This window comes from Zootoca vivipara, chromosome 3 (genome assembly GCF_963506605.1).
Source record: "Zootoca vivipara chromosome 3, rZooViv1.1, whole genome shotgun sequence".
Taxonomy (NCBI): domain Eukaryota; kingdom Metazoa; phylum Chordata; class Lepidosauria; order Squamata; family Lacertidae; genus Zootoca; species Zootoca vivipara.
The window spans coordinates 1,195,469-1,220,486 of NC_083278.1; the positions used below are offsets into that span (position 1 = coordinate 1,195,469).

The 25,018-nt window shown below is 46.7% G+C and overlaps 1 protein-coding gene across 5 annotated transcripts in view; it reads right to left on the reverse strand.

Moving 5' to 3' along the window:
* Positions 1–24,411, reverse strand: part of TFAP2B (transcription factor AP-2 beta) — a 68,903-nt gene extending 44,492 nt beyond the window's left edge. For 4 of the 5 annotated variants that reach the window (XM_060272306.1, XM_060272307.1, XM_035110425.2 and 1 more), the window contains exons 1-3: positions 20,730–20,928; positions 19,048–19,506; positions 11,506–11,566 (exon numbers count right to left, since the gene is read on the reverse strand). In XM_060272306.1, coding sequence (XP_060128289.1) covers positions 11,506–11,566; positions 19,048–19,506; positions 20,730–20,756 — 547 coding nt within the window. In that variant the 5' untranslated portion in view covers positions 20,757–20,928. Of the gene's footprint in view, positions 1–11,505; positions 11,567–19,047; positions 19,507–20,729; positions 20,929–23,934 lie in introns of those variants that run through there. The other variant, XM_035110423.2, reaches the window with a different exon arrangement.
* Between the last annotated feature and the right edge of the window lie 607 nt (positions 24,412–25,018).

The following is a 25,018-nucleotide window of genomic DNA, read 5'->3' on the forward strand; positions in this document are numbered from 1 at the left end:
AGCAGCCCTTTAGTAAAGGGCGAGATGACTTGGGCAAACGTTTCCAAATACACGGAGAGCTCCTGCAAACCTCTGCATAACCGTATCCATTGCAATTTCATAGCTCCGGAGATGTGCGCCCTAATCTCCAGTCCATCTTTTTGTAAATTACCTAAATCTTCTCTCTCTTTTTGAAGGGAAGAAAGGAAAGGAAAGGGGAAAGTGAGCCTCACACGGAAGAAACTATAGGGACCGAGCTATCTAGAGCTGTATAATTACTTTTATATTAAAGCTACTGCCAAATGTAATGCTATTTGGAGATTTCAGTTACTCAAGATATACCCATTAGGCGCACAAGAGCGGGGGCGGACGCGGCACAACGCACAGCGAAAGCACACCCCGTGGCTCATGGTGAATTTTAACCTAAATGCCTCCTCCACTTATTGTTGTTGGTGATGATTACGATGATCCAGAGGAGCTTTATTTTGTTCTCGAGTTCAGCGTAGCAACGATTTTACTCTCGCAGCCATGGTACCTATATTTAACCTCCACTGTCCCTGAACACCAGCTGCAAGGAAACACATATGAGGAGGGACCTGTTGTGCTTTGGTCCTCCTTGCCAGCTTCCCATAGGCATCTGGTTTGCTAGTATGAGAACAGGATAACGGACTAGACGGGCTTTGGGCCCGATCCAGCAGGGTTCTTCTGTTAGCTCAAACTACTGACTCTGTTTCTGATGCTAGAGCTCAGCCCCGAAACTTTTCAGAGGCAGAGTGACTCTGAGCACGAACAGGGCTCAGTTGGCTCCTTGCTGGGTCTGCAGTACTATTAACATCTGTTTTACTTCTCTGTAGCCATTGAATGCAATAGAATTTACTTCTCAGAAAATATCAAGGACCGTTCTTCACTTTATACGGAGGGAAGTACTGGAATTCCGGACTGGTATCATTTCAGTTTCCGAAGTGTAGCTGGGGGTGTCGTTTCTGAATGCTCCCCAAAGTAACCCCATCGCTCTGCATTGGGTAAACTAGCACGAGAGAGAGAGAGAGAGAGAGAGAGAGAGAGAGAGAGAGAGAGAGAGAGAGAGAGAGAGAGAGAGAGAGAGAGAGAGAGAGAGAGAGAGAGAGAAGCCTTCGCACAGCCTCTTTGCTCAGCGCCAACATTATTAGCGGCAAGGAACTGTGCCCGCCACCAGAGCGGCGTCCGGAAATGTGACTCTAACCTGCAATTCCCCGTTGAATCCGCCACCCCATTCGGTAGGACCATCAACCCAGACACACTTTGCAACAGCCCCCACAGAACTCAGCGGGGTCTTTCCGTCGGAGCAAATCCATGTTCCTAGCTAGTCATCTACTTTCTTTATAAGTCAATAGAATTTACTCGCAAGTAAAGTCACTAGGATTGGGGAGCGGGTGGGGGAGGGGAGTTAAGTAATTGCAGCTTTTTATTATCATTATCATTATCATCATTATCATTATAACATATTTATTTATACTCCGCCTTTTTCCTTGATAAGGTCTCAAGGCGATTTACAGCCCTTGAGCCACTACATTCTTTGCTTCGGCTGCTGTGCCGGGCAAGACACACACACACACCCCAGCTGCTCTCTCAAACCCAAGAGCCTTTTCCTCTCTCGTCTGCTTGGGAGCGCTTCCTCCCGCACGGCCGCACCCGCTGCCACTCCGGTGTAATATTATAACCGAGGTGCGTGCTTTTGTTTTAATTTCGAACAGAAGGAAGGGACCGCCCTCCCCGCTTCGCTCCCCCTCTTCCTCCCTCCCTCCCTCCCTTTCTCTTGAGCTTATCAATAGGAGCGAGGGAGCCGCAGTAGCCGCTTGGTTTGCTAGTAATTATGAACTACAATCCTGTTCCCGAAAACGGGAGCTCTTAGTCGAGCAAGATCGCTTTGAAACGACAGCAGGAAACGGCAAGGAAATGGAGCGTGCAGCAACCCAGCGTGAAACTTTCGCTTCTTTACATGTTTACCATTTTCCGCGCATATATTAAGGCTGGGCGGGCAGGGAGAAAAGAAAATCGGTTTTGCATTGGGTTGCTCCCACACAACAGAGAGCAAACAAACAAAAAGGGGGCGATTCCAGCGCAATGGGGCTCCCGAATACCCTGATCACAAGCCTAGATTTATGGCGCTTCTGAGTTTGTTTATTTTCGTTTTATATATTAATCATACGTAAAAATAAATCGCACTTAATTAGGGTTTGGAATCGTGGAATTGCTCTTATGTAATGTGGGTGTTTTCTGGAGCAACATCCCAAGCCACGACCCATTTGGTCCCGAGGAATCCTATTAAAATAAATCGGGCCAGCCGCCAGCAAGCGGATAGTGCTAATTTATCTGGAAGTCTCTTTAAAATCTGTTTGTGTCGAGTAATGAGTGCACAATAATTCGAAAGTTTCTTTTGAATAGACAAGTGTGCTTGAGATCGGTCCTATGGATACTTGCTGAGAAGAGAGTCCCGCGGGTTTCAATGGCCAATTAAGTGTTCAAAGGTGCAGCAACTTCTTGGCCTTCAAGCCCACGTGGCGCACACATTTATCGGAAGAAAGTATTTCAGCAAGGCCCAAGGAAACGAAGGCTGTGGGGTTACAACTCTCAGCAGACCCGACCACGGGCCACGACGGCTGAGGGTTCTGGGAGTTGAAGTCCGTCAGCCTCTGGAGGGCACGTGCTAAACAGCCCTGATGGAAAGCGTTTCTTCGGTTTAAATAAACATTTATTTCCAAGCCAAACTGCAAAAACGCATAAATATAAATCACAGCGTTGGAGGGGACTCCAGAGGTCATCTGGCCCAACCCCTGTAGTGCAGGAATATCCACACGCGGCCCCCCATCCAATTTGAAACCATACCCGACGACCCTGCTTAGCTTTGTAAATCTGCTGGCAGGTTTCCTCGCATCGGCCGCTAACGACACAGAGAGGTTTATTTCCCTGTTTTATATTATTATGTCTCTTCTAGGACAAAACAAAAAACACGTGTGTGTCCCAGTCGTGGGAGGCTACAAAGCTTTAGCACCGGAAAACTTTAATGTTAAATCCATTTTCACTGAATGGAGTCCTACATGCTCTCGAATTAATCTGTCCAGTTATTTCGATTTAAGCAGTTAGTGCCATCCTTAAAGACTTGCCTAGAATATCGCAATGGGATTTAGCCCCCTGTAAAGGACCTGCCGAGAGTTTCACACAGCCTTAAACTGCACTACTCAACCGCTGGAAGAAAAAGGAGGAAGCTGCTCCTTCTCGACTCAGCTCAGTTTTTGCATGTTCTGAGTTTCGTTGAAATGACTGGCAAAAGCTCAAGCGATTTTAGCAAATATTTGCCCGATGCGGTCAGCTCTCTCAGTCTGTCTCTCTCTCTCTCTACTGTACTCCAGATTTCTCTTTAGCTGGCTGCAAGTTCCTTTAGCTCTGGGCTTTGGGCAGGCGTGGTGCTACAAGTTTCAGGCAGGCCTACAAACCCGCCTCCCCGCTCGTGCGTTGGGGGGGGGGATATCAAGTCATAAATCGCTACAATCGGCAAGTTCAAGACGCCCCTTGCCCTTTTCACACGGGTTGGACAAGGGCGTCAACATAAAGTGCTGCATTCAACTGGATCCCAAAAGGCAGCCTTAGAATGTCTCCCGGGCAAAAAGAGTTAAGCTTTGACCCGCCGTACCTGCCCCGCTGCATTCAAAAGCGATTTTTCTCGAAGGAGAATTAATACTAGCCGATGGCCCAGAACGGTCTTTTCCCTTCACCGTTCCTTGCAAAATGGTATCTAATCTTATCTATACATATATGTGCGGACTTCTTTCGTGATAGTCTTGACCACTGCTGAACCAACCAGAGGACCCATCCCTGCACACTACTTCTTAGAATGGCTTCCAAGGGTAACGAATAAAAACGAATCCAGCAACTGCTTAGTTTGGCCTCTTCTTGGCCACTTCCTGCACTTACACCATAAATCAGGCATCCCCAAACTTCGGCCCTCCAGATGTTTTGGACTACAATTCCCATCTTCCCCGACTGCTGGTCCTGTTAGCTAGGGATCATGGGAGTTGTAGGCCAAAACATCTGGAGGGCCGCAGTTTGGGGATGCCTGCCATAAATCAAGCACAGCCAACGCACATTTAAAGGGCACGACTTTCCTCAAAGAATCCTGGGAACTGTAGTTTGCTATAGGTACCGGGAATTGTAAGTCTAAGGTTGCCAGGATTCTTGTGTGCATTGAATGTACGTTGATTATATGTGTCTTTGTGTTTTAAAACTACAATTGCGCTCGCACCCCTCGTGCAAGAGGGGTGGCGGACAGTTCCCCGATGGATTCCTAGGGGTTTGTCCACCGTGGAGAGTCAGGATAAAGATCCCAGGCATTTGCAGCTAGGATGCAGCTAGGATGCCGCTTTGAGGTCCAATTATCTGCATATTGATTCCGAAGTAACTGCCAGTGACAATTTCAAGTGGGAGGAGAGGGCTTCCTACTAGCCACATCCAAAACAGTCTAATAAACTACCAAGCCCTCTGGTTCAGTAGAGTCATGAGGGTGGACCAGCCACCAGCCATGAAGTCTGCAGAGATGGGAGAGAATCTCTATCGCGCGACGCGTTCCTTTAGGAAAGCCTTGCAGCCAGTCTCCCTCAACGCGGTTCCGCACTTCCGACAGAGGCGACGGGGATAGGGAGTCTCCTCGCCCCCGCTTTACCGCTCCGTGCATAATCAAAACATCGTTTCACCCAGCCTTTTAGCCAACGTGCCCCACCCTCAATGCCGGTGTTTGAAAAGCCATTCGAGCCGCTGGGGGATCCTGCTCTGAGTTGGCCGTTGCTAATATTTAATGTCTGCCAGGGGGAAGGGTTCATACATCTCTCACCCCCTCCCCACCCAGCAAATGAAAGCGTGCGATCTGGCAACTCAGGTAACCCAGATCATCGAATCATAAGCGTTTGGAAGAGACTCCCATGGGCCATATAGTCCAACCCTCTGCAATGCTTAGTTCCCTTAACCCAGGCATAGGCAACCTTGGCTCTCCAGATGTTTTGGAACTACAACTCCCATGATCCCTGACCACTGGCCCTGTTAGCTAGGGATCATGGGAGTTGTAGTTCCAAAACATCTGGAGAGCCAAGGTTGCCTATGCCTGCCTTAACCTTATGGAAGTAGTCTCCAAATCAGAAGTAGGCCTAAGCTCTACTGAGAAACAATTAGGTTCGCTATAAAGTAAAGCAAGTTAACAGACGTGGTGAAGTTTGCTCAGGGGTGTTCCAGGGTTCCTTGTTCTAGAGTTGGACTTGAATAGCCTCTAATCCGCATTTCACCTCTGAGTGTGGGGGTGGGAGGGGCTGCCATGAATTCGTTCAATGCGCAAACGTCCTGGTCGCAAAAGCTGCAGTCCCGAAGTGTGTGACTTGGGAAGGCCTCCCCTTCGTTAGCAACAGGGTTTTCTGTTGAGGATTAGACTGCAGAACATCGCAGGGCGCGACGGAATCCCAAACTCCACTTTCGTGGAGGGGATTCTGCGTTGTCACCCTTTGCGCTTACTGCTCTCTAAAGCTGGGACTGCTACTGACGCCGACGCCGCCTCCCTCCGCCTGCCTTAATGGAAATAAGAGTTACGAATGATTTTTTAATGTCTCGTTGGATTTTTAGCCTGTTAATGTAGCGCATCCCTCTCATTATTACTTTATTGATTGCTCATTGACCAGCCCCCTTCAAATCGTATTAACCACCCTCTGCCACTTTAGATTAGGAACTGCTTCTCTCCCCCCCCCTTTCTTCATTTTTGTCTTTTCTTTTCCTTTTTTTGTTGCAAAAAGTACCTTTCATTATAGCCTCACCAGCACCCCAGCAACGGAGATCCGGCTTGGCAGCTTAATGCTGGCTCTAATGGGGCAGCTCAGAGACTAGGGGCCACGGTCCCTGCCTATTGCATTAATAGCTCAAAGGGGGCTAATACAGAAAATTAGCCTTAAACGAGCTCTGGAGATCTCCAAATGAAAGAGCCATTTATCACGCTGGCTACCTCCACTCCACTCGTTTGCTCTCTCTACTGGGAACAACTCATTTCCTCTTAACTAAATTACCTCAGAAATGTCAAGGAAGCCCAGATCGCAAACATAACGAGAGAAGAGGGAGGGAGGGAGGGAGACAGTGTGCAGCTCACAACGTATTGTGTTTCTGCAACGGAGTCAAGCGCCTCAGCCAGGAAACAGCGAGGTCGGGGAGAGAGAGAGAGGAATATAGACAACCCATCTGTTTACTTCAGTTCGAGATTAGTAGATGGAGAAGGAAGGAAGGACGAAATAAAAATAAACAATTAAAAGACTACACGCGAGGAAGACAGAACTTGACTATGAAAAGTAGTCTTAGATTAAATTAACAATTCGACCAGACGCACTTTTACTACAAAGCAAGCTCCTACTAAACTCAGTGGGATTCCCGCTCTAGTAAGTTTGCTTAAGGCTGAAGTCCCTATGGAAGCGAGGATATCTACTACTTCCTACTGAATTCAGCCGGGCAAACAGGGTTAGGATTGCAAATTAAATTAAATTCATGGGACCTTCAGCAGAACAGCCATCGGACTCTGAAGCACGTAATACAACGGAGGCTAGACAGCACACGCGGGTCAGGTTTGGTTTTTGTTGCTGACCCTGCTACTGCTTCAAAAGAAACTAGACAGGCAGGCAGAAAGTTTCGCACCCAGATCCGAAAGCAGGTTTATTGGGTACTGAGGACTGATTCATTCTTTTAAATCAGGCATCCCCAAACTTCGACCCTCCAGACGTTTTGGACTACAATTCCCATCATCCCTGACTACTGGTCCTTTTAGCTAGGGATCATGGGAGTTGTAGGCCAAAACATTTGGAGGGCCGCAGTTTGGGAATGCCTGGTTTAAATACATTGCTTGATTATTCACGCCAGGCTTTCTGCCTTGCAGCCTTGTTCAGGGAAGTTATTAGTGTGTGTAGCTTTTACTATTTCTTGTTGGGAGCTGCCCAGAGTGGCTGAGGCAACCCAGTCAGATGGGCGGCATAGAAATTAAATTATTATTATTATTGCAGCTGCACGTGTGAACTGTCTGAATTGAAATGGAACTGCGTGTTTGCGGGGGAGATGCGCCATTTGTCTGCAGGGGCTTCCCCAACCAGGCCTCCCAGCAGTTCAGAATCAAGCACGAGCACGCACATGCGAACCTTCTCTCTCAGCCACCCAATTCCTATGGAGATTGCCACCAACCGGATGTGTGCAAGGTGGAGATGTGAACTGAATTTTATTCTGGTTGGTACCAAGGTTTTAAACAGAGGACTAGAAGGAATGAAGAGGATTGTCATGCCGTCTTTCCTCTCCTCCTTCTCACGCTAAGAAAAAAAAAGGGGGGAGTGTCACACACTTGGACCAGCGTGGCAATAAAAAATGACAGATATCGCCATTACTTTCATAGGCCTCAAAGATCGTAAGACATGGGCGCTAAGGGATGAGCTGAATGTGTTAATAATTTATCTCCATATCGCATCTCCTTTGTCACTGGGATATTTTTGCCTAGAAAAATGGGCACCGCTCTGTGTGGAATAGGAAGCGTCACTCCACTTTCCTATCCGTTCACACGTAGCAGAGAGGGTTGCAGCTGCATCGACCCCTTCGACATTAGGTTCCAGCCAGAAGAAAGGGAGCGGCCTTCTCCTTACCACAGATAACCACAACTATCTGCGCAAACACCTCGCGGCCCCTGCTCAGCTTCCATCTTCCCAGGATCTGCTTAAGGACAGCCAGCCACAAATGCCACTAGGCCTTCCGTTGCTTTCCTACTAGAAACCTGTCCAGCCATATTTCTCGGAAGGGATTTCAGACACGGCTCGCTGGAAGGAAAACACTGAATTCCCAAGACTTTTGAATTGTGTGTGCAGAAAGTGTGGGGAGTCGTCCACACATCTGGTTTTAAAAACAGGACGCTCTTCTAAGTGAATGGGATTCTGGGCAGTGATTCTAACGCAGTTACTATGGCTTCCAATGGAACAGATACCCCACTCCTTTATATTGATTTGAAAAGTAAGCCCACTCAGTTTAATGGGATTTGGTTCTATTAATGTGCCCAGGGTCTGCATACTGTACAACTAGCATCTATGCTTGCAATCCTATATAACTTGCCTGAGAGCAAGCCCCACTGAACTCAAGAAGCTCACTTCTCAGTAGAGGTGACAAGGAAGGCAATATAACCGAAAATGCTTAAGATCGTGCTACGAGTAATCAACTTGGATAAAAGATATGGGGGGGGGCAAGTAAGCCCCGCCCTGCATAATCGATCACACACACCATTTGAAAAGCAATACCAATCAACTTGGGGGGCAGGGGGCGAATACTCCTTGACCTCTAGGAGTTGGCTCCTGTGTAGAGAGATTTGTTAGACAATATTATGCAGCGTGCGCGCACACACACACACACACACACGGGGAGGAAGGAAGGACTCCTTAGGACTAAGTTCGACTGGACTGACTTCGCTAGCAAAATGCGACAGTAGTCGGGGTTGTCAACGTGGTGTCCGCGGATGCCGTCGGACTCCAATTCGCAGCGGTACAAGTCATAAATGATGGTCGTCATTATCTCTAGACATTGGCCATGCTGGCTGGGGCCGACGCGAGAGGGAGTCCAACAACACTTGGGGGATATATATAGTCTCATCCTCATCCCTCAACCTCAATCCCATTTACTTAGATGTTTCATTGGCTTCGGTTGTTTAGCGCCGCGGCCTTCAATTGATTGGCTTGCTCATTATCGAAATTTATACGACGCCGTTCTTTAAAATATGCAGTTACTTCCCTCCCAAGCAAGTCCTCTGACTTCGGAAGAGACTTATGCAATAAGATTGGGCTGTAACGGCGCAACCCAGGAGAGCTCCTACTGCCAGAGGAGTGGCTCCCTTCAAGGCAATGGAAGAGCGCACAGGCTGAAGGAAGCAAGTACCCTGCTCCCGCGAGCAAAGTGCGCCAACGCTGAGGCCACGTTTTCGAGGCTGGGCTATCAGTTAACGAAGAGTACCCGAGAAAAAGCAACGCGCTTATGAGCTCCTCCCTGGTGGCAGATCAATCTACCTGCAATCTACCTTTCCTGCCCAAGCCAGTCAGCTGAAGAGGGCTGCCTGCTCTGCTCACAAGCGCCACCTGAAATCATCAGCAGAACTGATTTTCGTTTCATCCCAGTTTAGGATTTCCCATAAAGGCAGCAGTAATTCTATGGACGTTTACTCGGGAGCAGGTCCCGCCCGCATCTCTGGGCCTGAGTTCTATGTAACTGTGTAGAAGTCACCTGCACTAGAACCAGTAGGATCCTGTCCCATCGGGATTTTGACTTACTGGGGAGCAGGGGTGCCAACTTGAATAAAATATTGTGGGGGTCCAAGTAAGCCTCTCCCCACATAACCGATCATATAATGCAGTACACACATACATACCATTTGAATGGGAATGCCCGGCATCAACTTTGTGGGGGGGGCAACCCCCTCAAGTATTTTATTGTGGGGGCCGAAGCCCCTAAGAGTTGGCTTCTATACTGGGGAGACTGCGCCCACACGCAGCCTTGAGTCATTATGAAAGCAGCAGAAATTACAGGGCCCGAAGCTCTTCTCTCTGCCGCTAATCCACCTCTACCTTGGAGCCATATAGATTTGATTTTAAGGAAACAAATCACGTCCTTTACATTCAGCGGGATACCGCGTTCAGCACATGTAAATACTTCCTTCTAAACTTAGTTCCTTAAGCCGCCTTTCCCTTGATTATAAAAGCAGATATTGGGACGGAAGCCCTCAGTTTCAGAGGCACTCTCAAAATCGTGGTCTAAGACAGCTTTCCGTTTCCCTTTCTGCTCAGGGCTGGGGGAGCTTTGTTAGGGAGCTCGCCGGAGTGGTTCTTAATAGCAAGGCGAGCCCCGACAATTGGGGCTGCTGTTTAGGACGCCCAAGAGCCAGTGCTACCACCACGCCCATCCTGCGCAGTTCAGAACTGGATCTAGCAATAGTAATTCCGGAGAACATTAAATCTAGCACCCCTCTCTTCGTTGAGTAGGGTCTGCTCAATGTCTATTCTGCCTTATCGCAGTAATCGTCCCACGTTTTCAAGAGTCTGTCAGGGAAATTCAAACGGGGGGCGGGGGAAGCTGGGGAAAGGGTGAAGCAGCTGCAATACGCCCAAAATGAGTTATTGTAATTACATTTAATTAGTTTAATTAGTTAATTATTTTGCTTACAGCTGTACAAGAGATTGCAAACATTTGTTAATATCACATTCCCTCTAACAGTATGGGGCGAAGCTACACTTACACTAAATCATGTATGCATGTGTAGATTTGTTTTTTAATGGAGCATGTGCGATTTGTAACCCTCCCCATCCCATGTTTTCCCGAAGGACAGGCGTGCGTGCGTGCGTGTCCACAGGCTGGGAAAACCCCTTACAACCAAGCTATTGCCACACCCGATCCCATGCACGTTTACTCAGGAGTTGTCCGCTGGGTTCAATGAGACTTACTCCCAAGTGAATTGTGCATAAGGCTCAGCTTTAAAATCAAGGTTGCTATCGGGCAGGCAGCATGGAGGCAATACAAACAAGCATAGCTGCCAAGTTATCCCTTTTTTTAAGGGATTTTCCCTTATGCTGAATAGGCTTCCTCGCGAGAAAAGGGAAAACTTGGCAGCTATGCAAACAAGGGGCCCGAATCGCAACCGCCAAGGATCATGGGAATTTTGTTATTTAGCCAGAACCGTTGTTCTACGCAAAACGAGTATTGACGTGGGGGGTGGAAGCTATGAAATGATTTGTGGCCGTTTCACAACTCGACTTTCCCTTTCTGATTCTGAGTGGAGGAGGGGAGATACGTAACATTCCAGAATTAGGAAACCTTTCATTCCCACACCAAGGGAAGTAACCTCACTTAGATGCAAGATCCGTTCATTCCGCTTTTACATCACAATCCTCAAAACGTTTGCCCACAAAATGGTTCCATGAAATCTCAGAGATACAGCCAATCAACAGTCGGGTCTTATGAATGCTTACCGGGACGGAAGTCTCGATGGCTACAATGGGGCTCACTCCCAACTTAATGTGCACAGAGCTCAAGGCTAGGATTCTTCGTAGACATACTGGAGAATAAGCCCCATTGCACAATTAAACTGGTTGCTTCCCAGGCACATTCCTGGGCTCATGACAGCTGTGGTTCCCAGGAAGCAAATTTCATTGATTACAAGTGTGTGGTCCACATGATCAGTAGGGATGTTTGCTTCCGTTACCCTCCCTCCTTATAAAAATCTGCCTTTATTGTAATCCCTCTGTTCTCTCCGTTTCTACTGACGTATTCTTGTCTTTTCCACGTGAAACGTGCAATTCAATCCTATCCACGTTTACTCGGGAGTAAGCCCCAGTGGAATAAGTACTTCCAAGTAGACAGAAAAAAGATATTCATTACTTGGAAGGACTATCGATTGTCCCCAAACTGTGAAACAAATGCCACACATACGCGCGCGTACACACAGTATTGAAATGTTTTCCATACCTTTTTTGATGACAGACTGGTCCAACAAGTTCATGCCGCTGTTATTGGCATCTTCTACTGACTATGAATACAAAAAAAGAAGGGGAGGGGGTATCACTATTCAAATTGACTGGCCGGCAGAGTACCACGTACACGTAGGTATAAACATATGCACTATCGCGCGCACACGACATCACGTCAGCCCACGATCTGGAATTCCTGTTATTACCATTTATATTAATTCACTAGGGAAAGAGAGGCGTTCCTTATTAAATCGACAGGGCAATGAAGCGCTCCCAGATTAGAGGATCTAATAGAAAGAGGTGCAAAACACCTGGGCTTCTTTTTCTTCTTTATTGCTTAAAGAAAAAGAGCTAAATAATACACCAACTTTATTCCTTCAAGCTTTTAAAAATTCCTTTATTTGCCCTAGCTAGACAAGAAGACCATTTGAAATAGGGCACATTCACAATACAGTATGATAATTCTGTGCGAAGTAAAATAAAAAAATTCCTTCAGTAGCACCTTAAAGACCAACTAGGTTTTTATTTTGGTATGAGCTTTCGTGTGCATGCACACTTCTTCAGATACCGAGTTTGCTTTGAATTTAGGAATACACACTCTCGGTGGGTCTATCTTAGCCAAGTCGACGATCTCTAAACAACCCGATCTTAGGTGTTTACTTATAAGTAAATCTTATTGAACCCAATCGGGCTTTTTTTCTGAGTACTGTAAAGGCTGCGCGCCAGCAGTAAAGCACATACTGTAGTAAGTTTAATTTAAACCCCACGCTGTCAAGATCTTCGCTTGTCGTTCTTCTGTTGGAACAACTTCCTTACCTGTGCAGGGGGGGGGAGGGCAACTAGCATTTATTTCCATATATTGGGGAGGAGAGAGAGAGAAGGAAACGAAGGTGGGGCGGGGAACAACAACTTACTGATACTCCGATAGGCGATTAAAAGAGATTGTCTACCGAAGCCAATTCTTTTTATGGCCTCTAGCCTTCTCCTTCCCGCTATGATCTGTGAGCCACACCTGTAATCATGCCGCGTCTTTCTTCAACTAAAAACACAATCTTCTGGCCAAGCAGCGAGCATGGTTGGACACGGAGGAGGTACTGCAGAATACTCTTGGATTGTGTGGCTGCATGATCCGATTAGGGCTCAAAGGGGAGAAAATGTTTGGTTTTGCTTACTGCTTGTGGGTCCATGCACAACCTGAACTTACTCGGAACAATTCCTACCCTGGCCTGGTTCTCTGGAATAAGAGTGGCAAATCGGTGTTTGGACCATACCTTTTTAAGGCAACAGGTGGTAGCGGTGTGCCGCATGGTTAAAGTCCCTTCATTAGAAAAACTCCCTAGACGTAGAAAACTAGCACAGCGAGACGACTACCTTGGAATCCTTCTCCACTGCACAGATTTATCTGCGGGAATTGCTCTTCAGGATAGGAACCTACACACCCCCACCCGCAGCCTGAAGTGGTACGGTCCAAAACAGGACCAGGCCTCCGACTTTGTCCTCTGTACTGTATTATGAAAGATGGGCTTCCGTAATGGGATTCCCTTCCCAGTTAGCATGCATGGCGGTGCAGCCTTTATTTCCCCACCCCATTGAAGATAATTTCACAGGTTGCCAAACCCTAGTAAGCCTTAGTAAGTGGAAATATTGTCATAATCTTCAAAGAAGCATAGCTGCCAAGTTATCCCTTTTTTACAGGGATTTTCCCTTATGCTGAATAGGCTTCCTCGCGAGAAAAGGGAAAACTTGGCAGCTATGCAAAGAAGCAGAGGAATTCCTCATCACAGCTACTGCGACGCGCACCCACAATTCAGTCCATGTAATAAAAGGGAGCCCTATAAGGCGTTTCAAACTCTTTATGAAGGAAGAGGATTCCTTCCCTCCTTCACCGTTACTCAGAAGAACAAAAACCATTAGGTTTTCAAGACAAATGAAAGGGAAAAAAATCCATCATTTCATATAAAATGTATAGTAACACTGGGCTGCGGTGGCCTCCCTGCATCCTCTCCCTCTCACTTCACAGAGGCTGGGTTTAAATGCTCGATGATTTGACATGCTCTCCCAATGAGGACCTTGTTGAGTCTAGAGCGAACGGAACCCAGGGCACTCTATCCCTAAGCAACAGTGGCCGACCCAACAAACAAACATTTCCGACTCTTCTGCTGAGGATGGCCTCAGCGAAGGATTTCATTCAAGGGCTTCTGCGTAACTGGGTCAAGCGGTCTCTTGTCAGCCACTCTGTGACTCTAGTGCTAAGTGAGTTTACTTGGAATTGGGGTCCTCGCGAATGGTCATGGCACCGAGAGCTTGCAAGAGAAGCTCTCAGCTAGCCCTCAGCTTCAAAAGTAGCCGCAGGGCAGAGCACCAAACAAAAGGAGAGGGAGAGTCCTGCTTCTTCCTTTCGCCCCCTTTCCAAGCGGCAAGCCTACGCACGCTTACTCGGGCATAAATCTCGTTTTGTGTTCAGTGCCTTTACTTCAAAGTAAAACGCGTCGAGGATGGCTCTGTAAAAGGCCGCGTCTCTCACCTTACAGACGCAACCAGAGCGAATAAAAAACCTGCCGGGGCATGTTCTCCGTCCTTATTGGGGGCAAGGGAAGGGTATCACAAGCCCCTAATCCCTAAACAAAAACTAATTAGCTCGGAAAGGTTCTTCCCCACCTGAACAACCCCGGCTGGACGTCTAAGAACACCCCCCCCCCAAAAAAAAGTGGCCGTGCTTGAGCCTCGCTGGGAAGCTCGCGAGCAGAACATTGGAGGCAGCGCCCACCCCCTGGTGCTCATCTGCAGCTCTTGCAAGGGATGGGAATTCTAATCCTCTTTCGCTCAGGTAAAGGGGCGGGCTTGGCGTTGATCCGGATTAAGTGCCCCCGAAGGGCGTGCCTGTGCTCTAGGGGCGCATTTCCTGGGAGGCGCGGTGGGTGGTGGCGGTGGTGAGGGTGGTGGCGGGGCTCCTCCCGGAAACCTGTTCCTCGCACCCTCCGCTGCTCGCCTCCTCATCAGCAGCGCGCCTGAGCTGTTGTAGTTAATGAGAAGAGTCTTGTCTGATTTTCGATCTAATTACGGCCGCCTGCTGGGTTTTTGTACAGGATATTCGCGCAGCATGCTGGCAGTTAATAGTCACAGAGAGGATCATAAAGATTTAATTAGGACTGCATGCGGAAACACGCACACGCACACTCACACACAACTCAGACTTTTAATTACTAGACTTCTTTAGTTAAAAGTGATACCAGGGGTTACTTCGCATGGGTGCAAAGTTAACTTTGTATCCCCAGCGCCTCTTAGAAGAGACGGTGGGGGTGGAATTTAGTCTTGGACATTCTCCGCTATAAACTGCACACATTTTTTTAAAAATAAAAAAGCTAACACTTTCCAATCGCCGCCTGACATACCGAGAGCAATAAATGGAGGGGGTGAGAAGGAAGAAAAGCCTAGCAGTGCAGGTCTCACTTCAGTTCGAAAGGGATTTGCGGGGAACGAATGCCCATTGATTTCAACGAGACCGTGACCTGCCTTTAAATACGTGCCTCGGAAGTCAGTCCCGTCCATTAACAATGGCACTGGTATCCATGTAACTCTGCGTGCCTGCACTTACTTAACTGGAAAAGTCCCACTAAACTCAAGGGGCTGGTTTCTGCGCACAGATGCGTAAGGAGGATACAGGATTGCCTTCAGGATTGCTGCGAGGAAGAGTATTTTTGAACCTTAAGCCCCGAAGCAAATCTGATATAGAAACCAGTTAAGCCGAAGCAATCTTCTTGAAAAGGCTTCAGAGCCATCAATTCCAAGCGAAGCCGAGCCCCCCCCCCCCCCCGTTCTGATTAACACGACTTTGTAAGCAATTCTGGTTGATTTCAGCTTGATTTACGATAGCAGCGTTTAAACTGCATAAATCCGAATACTTTGGATTCCCTGGACTGTGAGTTTTCTCGCCTGCGAACACCTGAACTGATGTGCTTAATGAGAGAACAATAAGGTAGTTCAATAAAACATTACATCAAATATTAACCCGTAATATATTACTAGGGATGAAAAATAAAGCGCTGCAATATATCATACTTGGTATCACGAATACTCGAGTTTCAATTAAAGATAGGGAGCAACTGAAGATATATTAATGGCATACAGCCGTGAATATATCATAACTATCTCTTCATCGATCTCTCTGTCTAATCTTAATTTATTAAGGACATTAAGAAGAAACAAATTTCTTATCATCCACCTGATACCTTACTTACATTGCGGTACACATTAATTGCACATGTACACAGAACGTACCAAATGAAAGTATCCTCGCTCTAATAATAGATAATGACTGCTAATAATTCATAAAGTATTCCTGGGGAAATAGTTTCTCAATGGTGCTATTTATCAAGGAAATGCATCACCCAGGAAACGAAGAATCAAAATTTCGTAGACATATCTATCTAGCTCTAGTAGATTCCATTAATTCAAATAAGTCAGATATCAATTTCATGTAGACTCGCACGCTAAGATGTGAAACCTTTCCAAACATCCCATTAAGAATATACGTTGCAGAACATTCTTCACTTGTTCCATAACATCAACATCTAATAGGATTACTTAAGAGGAAATGGATTTATTGAGCACTCTTGCACGCCCTTTAACAATACAGTATATACACCTACGATCCAGCTACAATTAAGCAGAACTTCTGCTGATTCCAGTGGGATCGATGCAAAGATGTACTCTCACCCCTCGCACTGAAGTCAAAGGGACTTAAAATTGCCTAACTGTGCCAGGATTTGGAAGAACGCCCATGCAATTTGATGGATTCCCCATCTTCCTAAATAAATCTTTGCAGTAGACAAAGGTTACCAGCATCCACTCACTATTCAGCTACCCTGGCACCCCTGCCTTCAGGCACTGGTCCCTAGATCCTAAACACTTCCCCTCGGAAGTCAAGCCCTACTGATTTCAGCAGAACTTCACAGAATATATGAGCAGGCTGAACATAGCTGCCAAGTTATCCCTTTTTTAAAGGGATTTTCCCTTATGCTGAATAGGCTTCCTCACGAGAAAAGGGAAAACTTGGCAGCTATGAGGCTGAACTTTTAAGGACAGTCTGGAAATCTTCCCATATAGTTAGTCATTGGTTATGACGGAGATGGCACGCTTCCCCCCCCCCTTTACTAAAGAAGTGTTCGTGTAAAAGTTGTGGACTGCATCAATTGCCCGCCCACATGCGTGGCTCCTCTCTTGAGGACCATTCACAGTACTGTACTTGCTTCAGAGCAAACACCCATCGAATCGGGCCGCACGTGACCAAGTGCAGAATTTATCGCTCCCAAGGACAGCAACATGTTTACAGCACTGCAACAGAAAACTCTCCAGTTACAAGAAACGTTTCACTCTGTCCATGAACAATGGATTACACATGGCTTCGGTTTGTATTTCTATAATTATATATTTTCTCCCTAATTTCTTTCTGTCTCTACTTGCCTTGTTTCCCCCCTTGCCTTGTTTCAACCACATTTCTTTCCAGAGAGCTTAAGAAATTGGGAGGCGGGGGGAGGCAGGCACCGTTTCCCCCCTGCATAACTGAATAAAACCGATGCGTGTGATTTTTTTTTTTTGGTAAACTTCTGGATTTGTGAACAAGGTAAACTGGATTATTCTTACAAAGTTTAGAATGAATTCGATGGTATATCCCCCATCCCAAGTAAGAGTAAGTTATAATGGAAGGAGACAGGGCAATTCCTCCCTCTTAAAAGCAAATGCATTTCAAATAACACAAAGTTCCTCCCCATCAGGGTCGCTTGCTTCTGCTACCACCTGCCCTTTTCTGTCTCCCAAAAACTGCACATTACTCACAAGATTCATAACTCACAATAGCTGTTGCCTCTTAGGCGGTTTCAAGGGAGCTGGTTCCTAGTCTAGAATAGGTTTGGTTTGGGGAAAAACAATCCGCACACCTAACACATTTTCTTCAGCTAAAAGCTGGGCCGTAACCTTTCCTATGACTGATACTCTGCATTTTTCATTTGTTTTCACACAGCTGAGCGATTTGCCCCGAGTTCCCATTCCTTTGCATTCGAATTCAGAGGAGCCATTTTCAAATAAATGTTTGGCCCCCATCATCACCCCATTTTCAAAGCTGAATACGGATCAAGCCATGAAATTTCTCCATTCAGCCCAGATCCTCTAATTCGCTCTCCATTGGTCACTGGACACAAACTCATACATTCTGCCCCCTCAGTGACCGTATTTGGAGGGAGAGTCGCTTAAGTGCAAAACGCAGGATCGGGCCTGCCAAGTCCCTCGTTTGCGTCACGCACATAAACGCTTGATACGCACGGAATCAGACGCCCCCTCTGCCTTACTTCATAAAGGCTGGCAATAAACGCAAACCGCTCAAAATAATCAGATGCGTTTTAACCCTCTCTGCTCCATCATGCTTTCGTGCAATTGGGGAGTTCCTAACGAAACACCCAATGGATTCCGTTCAAATTGTATACCAACAATTACTTCGTTCTGGAGCAATTTCTGTACTGTCATTATTTACTATAATGGAAAATCGTTGATTAGAGTTAAGTTCTCTTGGAATAAATTCAGAAATCACGTAGGTTGACGACAGAGATAACTCTGCGTTCAGAGGATCTGTCTCCAGTGCAAAATAAAATAAATGCACTAGTAGAAACGATGACATCTACAGAAAATAACGCCCACCCGCCGGAAGAGAATGTAGCCCCCTAAATAACTAATCCTATAGGCCACTGCCACCTCTTTTCAAGACATTGTGCGAGGCTTTTGTCTTAAAACAAAAAAATAGTCCGTGATCGTTTGACTGTCGAACTGTAGGAGAAAAGAAATTTAGCGCGTCATCCAGTTTTCTGAAATACATGTTTAGTAAGCGAAGTCACTGGGTTTACTTTAACAAAATAAAATAAAATCTAGAGCCGTGTATTGTGTGCGTGGATTTATTTCCAACTTTCTGCCTAGCACATGTCTCTGAAATTTTCTTCAACTCTAGTAAAGTGGAGGGCGGGGTGCGTATCTTGTGAACTCACATGACTTCCATCGAAGTTCTTGGGGCTCCCCCAGCTGCCCCCCTTGCTATCTATACGGAAATAAATTCCATTGATTTAGGTGGGACTTCCATCCCAGAGAAGTCTGCCTCTCGCTGCCTCTGGCTGGCAGCTTGGGGCTGCAACCTTCAGCTGATCCTTGATGTCTGCAACTCACAACTCATTGACTTCCAAGCAACACTGAGGGCAGTTGCAAGACAGAGTTTGTTTCAAGTCCTTTGAGGCAGCAGGGAACGTATTACCAGAGATAGAAAGGAGTGGAATAAACTCTGGGTGTGTTCCGACTTTCAGAAAACAAAAGCACCAGAGACTGCTAAACATGCAAACAGACCTTGGGTAGAGGTCAATCACATTCGCAATGTTCCTGGGAAACAATGTTCTATAGCACAGCAAAACCTCCAGCGCTGGAAGGCATCCGCGCACGCCCCCCCCCCCCGACCCCCGCATGTGTGCGTGGGAGCTGGATGCTCCTTTCCGAGTGAGTGCATTACCTGGACGTCCTCCATCCCCGGGTGCCCGATGCCGTGGAGAGAAAGCGCGTCGCCCATGCCGGAGTCCAGGCCGTGGTGAGCCGAGTGGAGCAGGACGTCTGGCCGCCTGACCGAGTGGTAGTCCCGCCTGGGGTCCAGTCCCGAGAGCTGAGGCAGCGAAGCCCGCGGCTGGGGCAGCAGCGAGCCGGTCTCCGAGCCCACCTCTTGCCTCTGCCTCTGCCCCCAAGGGTGCTGCTGGGGCTGGTGCAGAGGGTTCAGGGAGTAGGGGTCATTGACATGGGAGTAAGGGTCCTGGCTTTGGTGGTAGGGAAGCGGCTGGTAGGGCGGCGGGAAGTAGGGCGGCTGAAAGTCCGAGGACGGGGTGTGAGACAGCGGAGGGGCGCTTGAGTAGGGTCCCTGCGAGACCGAGCCCAGCTGGGACAGCCGAGAGCTGTGACTGGGCACGCCATCGTGGCGGTCCTGGAAGGTGGGCAACCGGAGGGAGGGGAGAGGAAAGAGAAAAGAGGAGAGAGGAGAGAGATTGGGAAAGGGATTTTAACACCCAATTTATTATTCTCAAAAAATACAGTTTAAAAGGTTCCTATCAAAACGGCTCCTATTCAGATTAATCACCCCTCGGCACCGCTCGTTTTCAGCGGCCCGACGTTTCTTAAAGCTTCTCCTATGGTTTGTGTATAATTGAAAGCAGAATGAAAAACCAACAAATCAGGAAAACGGAATAACGCCTGTCTCATTTCCTTAAGTTCCAAAACTTCCCATGAACTTCTCGACTGGAAGCGACAATGGCAAAAATAAATGAAATAAAAAGCCTGGTTTAAAAGAGAGTGGAGGAATTTAAAAACCCCTTAACTCTACCACGAAGGACTGGGGTGAATTTCTCCACCCATTCCATGGTTCTTCCCCACGAATAATCTCGCAAGAGCGCGAACAAATATACATTTATTCAACACTGTATCGCTTTAGGAAGAGCTTTTGATTAAAACAAATAAACAAGCCAACCGCTCGTTTGCCTGTGGCAGAGCTGGAAAGATACGATTCTAGGTTCATTCAGGTTGTATGGAAAATAATATGAAACAACATTTCTTCTATTAAAATCGATCTCAAAATCGGAGGAAAAAAGTTAGGATCAAGCCAGTGAAGCGGGGCCTTCAGAATATAATTTATTAACATTTTTTCTAATATTTGATTCACGCCTGTAAAAAGAAAATTAACAAAAATGTTTTTTGCGTTATAATGAATAAAAGTTTTTGTAAAAAACAAACAAACACCCTTTACGTGTTGTTTTTTTTTAAAAAAAGAGTCACAATGGAAATCAATATTCTTCTGAATCGTGGATTCTATATTCGAAGTGAAGCTGTGATTTTACACACACACATACACGCAGAAAATCTATTCCAGGAAAAAGTCGTTAAAATTCCCGACAGCATTTTTTAAATAAAAAGTTTCCCCTCACTCTGCCCCCCTCCTCACCCCCCTAGCTCAGACCGAGAACACAATGCAAAGCTGAAGAAGCAGCTGCGAGCTTCCTCCAATTATTGTGCTAAATTACCAAGCCAAAGGCGTTCAAAGAGAGAAAGGAAGAAAGAGAGAGAGGGAGAGAGGGACTGAGAGAGAGAGGGAGAGGGAGAGGGAGAGGGAGAGAGAACAGGGCAATTTTAAATCACAACACAGAGCCAACTCACCATGGCGGAATAGGTGTGGACTAACATCTGGAGGGGGAAAAAAAGTCTGGAAACAGCTAAAAATAAAATAGCGATAGAATAACAGTATCAACGGGAGGGGAACGTATCAAGGAGATCTGCAAGGGAACGCGGAGCACCCAGGAGAGCCGCTGGAGGTATTTCCGAGTCTATCCATCAAAACAAAAATTCGAAGAAGGAAAAAAAGCCAGTGCCTCAAAAAGCTGTGTGTGTGTGTGTGTGTGTGTGTGTGTTTAAAAGGCTCCGCTCTCTTGTCCCCCCCCTCCCGGCCCTTTGAGCTTCCAAATGCAATCCTCTTCAACCCAAGGCGAGGTTCAGACTGCTCCGGCGCCCCTTTCTCCTTTTCCTTCCTCACAACGCCTCATAATAATTGATATTCATGACTATTAATATTACACGACTACTTTAAAGGGAGAATGCAGGACCAAATGGAGCGTGAAGGCTTTGCAGGCAGCTCGAGAGCTCCCCTAGTATTGTAAATGACGTTCATTCAGTGGAGAATTACTAGATGTAATCAGACGAGGGGGCTGGCGGAGGCAGAGTTGGGGGAGAGGGAAGGGACAAAAAAAAAAGTTGAGCGAGGAAGAGGCAGAACTTCAATTAACTCGAGCAGAGGAAGACGTGTAAACGAGGCACTGCTGATTTGGAGCTAGGAAGTGATCTGGAGCCACGCCAGGGGCTAAAGAGGGGAGGGGAAAATCATATTTCCTTCTTTTACATTTAATTATACATTCCAAATACGAAAGAAAATCGATTGCCCTTGGTGCTTTTGTTCTAATTTTTAAAGCAAATAATAAAAGGGCTTCTCTAATCCTGCCGTGTGTTTTTTAAGTCAGCCAGTGAGATTTGTTTGTTTACAGAAGTAATTAAAGCACTTAAAAAACTACCAGTTATTACAGACTGCCCTCGTTTTGAAAAGCTATACAGAGAGGGTGCAGAGCACTTGGCTTCTATTTAGCCTGTCATTATTTGTGTGTGTGACACACCCACACCCACACCTCAAACGTATGTACAGCTTTCCTCTGGCTGTGCCAAAAAAGCGTTCTATTTCCACCTAGATGTAAAATCTACGCAATGAATTTGCAACGATACCAGATTTCTAGTCCTTAGGCGAAGCAAGAGGCGATTAAGAACCTTTTTGATGTTCCCAGAACCCGTTCGACTGGCCTGACTGCCATTTCAGTTAAAGTTCAACTTAACGTTCCTGCCTAAATCCACTCTCACTTGGCCGCGCTGCCCTGCGCTCCCTGCCTCCTCCGCAGCGGGGTCTCTTTGAGGGGGGGAAAGTCTCTATCATCTATATCTATCTATCTATCTATCTATCTATCTATCTATCTATCTATCTATCTATCTATCTATCTATCTATCATCTATCTATCTGTTTACAGTTATCAAAAGCGATCCGATCTAGTGGGTGAGCGTGTGTTCCTTCACCTTTTAGGCTTTTTATTTTTATTTTAAGAGAGAAAAGGATGTATGTATGTATGTATGTATAAATCCACGCTCGCAGATCTATATAGCTGCCTTGGGAGCGGGTCTATCGCATACCGGTACTTCCCGCAGGATTCGGAGAGAAATCCTGGGATTTCGATTCCTAGCCAGTGCCACGAATTTCCCAAGGCGTGAATTTCTGCCCGAAGTCCAGCGGTCAAAGCTCAGGAAGAAGCCGAGGACCCTCTTTGCGAGCCACAACTCAGGCTCAGCTTTACCATTTCACAGAGGAAACCCTGCCGCCTTTTCACTCGAGAGGGGCTAGATTCCGAGGCAGGTCTCGGTCCCCGCAGCGCGCTCTGAGCTCTCCTTGATGGGAATCGCTGGAAATGCGTTTGGGGAGAAGGGGAGAGTAGGGCGCGCAAGAGAGGACCGAGCTCTGTGAGCTGGAAGGGAGAAATGGGACCGGAGGAGGAGGGCGCTGCAAATCCCCACACCGGGCTGGATTTTGCCAGCGCTCAGTTGATAATTACCCCGACAGGAGCTTAACAGAGCCCCGGAGACTTTGCTCGTCGTCGGACGAAGGCTACCCACTGGGATCCCCCCGGTGCCCTATCTGGCAGGAGCCCCCTGCCTCGCCTGCCCTGGCGTCTCCCCTCCACCCTTCTCCTCCGGCTCCGCAGACGGCTGCACTTTTAAATATTAACTCATCGCCGGCAAAACGCGGCTCTTGGCTTTCTTAATCGAGTTGAAAACTCCGCAGACGGGCCGGCGGCTCTGCTCGCCTGCCCTCCTGGCCCACACTCCAGTAACCCTGCCCGGGTCGGGAAAGGGGGGGCACGCTGCCCCACAACTCCCGCTTGCAGCCCAAACTTCCACGGGGGAAAGGGAAAGACGGTGTTCTCTCCCGCGGCTCCTTCCACTGGCAGGGGGAAAAAAAGAGACCAGCGCGCCACTAAATTCTCCCTTAACCTGCTCTGGAACTCAGCTAGGAGGGACCACGGATATTTCGGAAAGAGGGCAGTCCACATCCCATGGAAAGCAATGACTAGAAAAGAGAGCCAAGCATCGATTTTAAGAGAAGCTGAGGGGACCCCCGATGTTTCTAGACGAGAGGGAGAGGGAGAGAGAGAGATATATATATATTTTTTCTCGTGTACCATTCTCACGAGAGAGAGAAAAAACCCAAAGCAGTACGAACACCTTCCACCAGCACCACCGCTGCTCTTCGCGAGTCTTTCTGCATCTGGGCTTGTGCAGAGTCCTACAGAAGGGGCCAGTTTAGGTGGTCTCCCCACTGAGGAACTGAAAAGATGGGATGAAAACTAAAGAAGGAAATGAAAGCCTATCCTATTATATATGTAATGAAGCCCCACATTCAGCATTAGGCTGCATCTAATCGAATTACACCGACTTCCAGATCTAAACAAACTGCAGCATTTAAGTTGCTTTCTGTCATCCCCCAGATCATTCCGTGCTTTGATGTCTAAATCTCGTCTGCTTCTTCTTCGGCTTCTTTTTCGGCTTCTTCTTTTGCAAAAAAGGCACCTCCCTTTGACAACAAATACGGCGTAAAACATGCCTCTCCAAGTCCTTTCGCCCCTGAACGCGGCTCGTGTGTCTGCGTCTGGGTGCCCGCCTGCATCAGAATCTCTCTCAGAAATAAATCCAAACGTATAAGCGGGCACTTCCCCACTTCTCTAAATCTAAGGTTCCTTCTTTTCACGAAAAACATGCTTCTTATCTTTATACTTACCTCGTAGATATCTTCATACTTGACATTTTCGACTAGTTTCCAGAGCATGATGGCGGGCTGTTCTCTAGGAGCTGAGTGCATTCATGTGAAGAGCAGATGTCTGGATTCTCAGTACTTCTCTGTCTGTAATGATCCATCTATAATTGGAAATGGGGGACAGACACCAAACCCGACGTTCCTCTCCCATCGCAACTTATATCTGTTGTCTGAAACAATAGGCTGGAGAAGTAAACCTCAGCCGGATAGGAAAATCATTCCCATCTACACAGTTAATATAGATAGAACACATAGACATATTGAATACACATATATTATGCATATAATTACACACCCCTGATACACACACAACTCTATATTGGCACACACAGTCGCACGTACCCACGATAAATATAAATATATAAATATACAGCCACACATCCGTATATGCATATAAGAAAGTGAGTCATTGTTAATGTGGACTTTTTTTTATCATGACGAGCATGCATTGCAAAATAGATAGCTATAGGTATTGATTTGTTTACATGTCTACTATTATTAAAATAGATACACTAGTAGAAATATATGCTGCTATATGCAGATATACACAGATTTGTGCATGAAAAGGTTCCTTAAGACTAGACTCGATAAAAAGTGGGGGAAATTCACCAACCAACCTACCCTTTAGGAGTATTAATTATTTGTAATGAGAGATGAGGGAAGATGCTTTCCCACCCCGAAGAGGGACGTGTAGAGATTTAAAGATCCTGTACCGATTCATTGATAAACGCAGAGATAGGGCGACCAGGACGTTAGAGAATATTAAACCTGATCATGTACATTTGGAACCTACGAATTTAATTTCGGCAATTTTAGACGAGCCCCCCTCCCCCACGGATCTAAAACCGAAGCACTCCAAAGATTTACGAGCATCTCGATTTGGATGTATTTAACAGACAACAAACACTTTAAAATACCCTGGTTGTTAATAGTTTTTGTTCTTTTCTCTTTTTTTGCGCCGGTCTGTCCGTTTAAGCTACGACTTCGCTCTTCCCTGCTCAATATTATTTTGCAATCAGGATTTCAAAGCAAGTTTGATCAAACAGGC